The sequence below is a fragment of the Monoraphidium neglectum genome, assembly GCF_000611645.1.
Source record: "Monoraphidium neglectum strain SAG 48.87 unplaced genomic scaffold scaffold03910, whole genome shotgun sequence".
NCBI classification, from domain to species: Eukaryota; Viridiplantae; Chlorophyta; class Chlorophyceae; order Sphaeropleales; family Selenastraceae; genus Monoraphidium; species Monoraphidium neglectum.
In genome coordinates this window covers 2,240-3,527 of record NW_014009719.1, presented here as the reverse complement: position 1 = coordinate 3,527, position 1,288 = coordinate 2,240, and the positions used below count along the sequence as shown (strand labels likewise).

At 71.8% G+C, this 1,288-nt stretch overlaps 1 protein-coding gene across 1 annotated transcript in view; it reads right to left on the bottom strand.

Annotated features, from left to right (window-relative positions):
* Positions 1 to 737: 737 nt before the first annotated feature.
* MNEG_13571 (alpha-amylase, putative) overlaps positions 738 to 1,288 on the bottom strand; it is a gene marked incomplete at both ends in the record, with an annotated part of 2,745 nt that continues 2,194 nt past the window's right edge. The window contains 2 exons of the mRNA XM_014037956.1: positions 738 to 863; positions 1,104 to 1,214. Of these exons, the coding sequence (XP_013893410.1) occupies positions 738 to 863; positions 1,104 to 1,214 (237 nt within the window). The remainder of the gene's footprint in view (positions 864 to 1,103; positions 1,215 to 1,288) is intronic.

Sequence of the window (1,288 nt, the reverse complement as noted above, 5' to 3'; positions counted from 1 at the left end):
GCAGCGCGGGAACATACCCAGGGCTGCGAGCCGGCCGGAGCGCTCGCGCCGTGGCGCGCGCCGCGGCGGGCGCAGGGGCGTGCCCGAGAAGATTGACAAAGACGGGGTGGGTGTCCAGGCGCGGCAAATGCTGTCGGATGCTACCAAGTTCAAAAGGGGAGCAGGGGCCATTCATCGAGCAAGGGCCAAGGATCTACAGCACGCCCTGCCAGCGCACTGCCGGGCCCGAGGACAGGCCAAACCACACAGGCTCTAGCTAGGGCCGTCTCAGGCCGTTGAATGGCGCGGGGCGCGGCGCAGAAGCGCCCGCGCAGGCGCGCTTCACACGATTCCAACGCTTTGGGGGGGGGGGGGTGGGGGAGGCGTGCAGGTGGCTGGGCCGGCCGCAGTGCCCCGCCGCCTGCAGGCGGCGCCACCCCGCTCCCCCGATCGCAGTGCTGGCGTTCAAACAAAGGGGCGGGAAGGCAGGGCCCAGGCGCGGCTGGCGGCAGGCGCGCGTCGCGCGGGCCGATCGTGCACGCAGCGGGCGCGGCGCCCCTGCTGCCCCCGGTCCGCTGCCCCCAGGCCATACTCCACACAGGCAGCCCCGGCAGCCATCTTGCTGTTTACCCCCCAGCGCCGCGGCCGCACGCGTGTACGCGGGTCCCACGGCGGCCGCCGAGCATCGCGCCGGGCGGGGGCGGCGCCGGGCGGGCCCCGCGGGAGGAGGGGCGGCGTCGCGCCGAGCTGGCGGGGGATCACGACATGACGGCGACCCACACCGCCACGTTGTGGCCTGTGACCGTGAGCTTCCACTCCTTCTGGCCCACGTTGATGCCGGCGCTGTTGGGGGACCAGTCGCCGCGGCCGATCTTCAGCGCGATCTGTAGGGGGACACAGATGGCGTGGGGCCAGGGGCCAAAAGGGAGGGGACAAGGGCAAAAGAATCGGGAAGAGGGCGGCGGGGCGGACGGGGCGGGACGAGGAGGGTCGCCGCGCGGGCGCACCGGGTGCGGCTAGCAGGGAGCGCGAATTTCAGGCATAAGCGGCTGTGGCGGGGCCCATATCTTCGTCCCTGTCGGGTCCCGCGCCCCAGGGGCCGGTAGGGCGGGGTTGCCCCGCACCTTGTCGTCGATGGTGGCTGCGTAGACGTCGCCCGCTGCCTTGCGCACCGCGACCTTGGATCGTGAGTTGATGCCGTAGGACTTGCGCACGGCCACGAGGTCAAGGATCAGCTGAGAGCATGGGTGTGAGGGGGGGGTGCGCGTTTTGTGGAAGAGAGGGAGAGGAGGGGAGAGAGAGAGAGAGA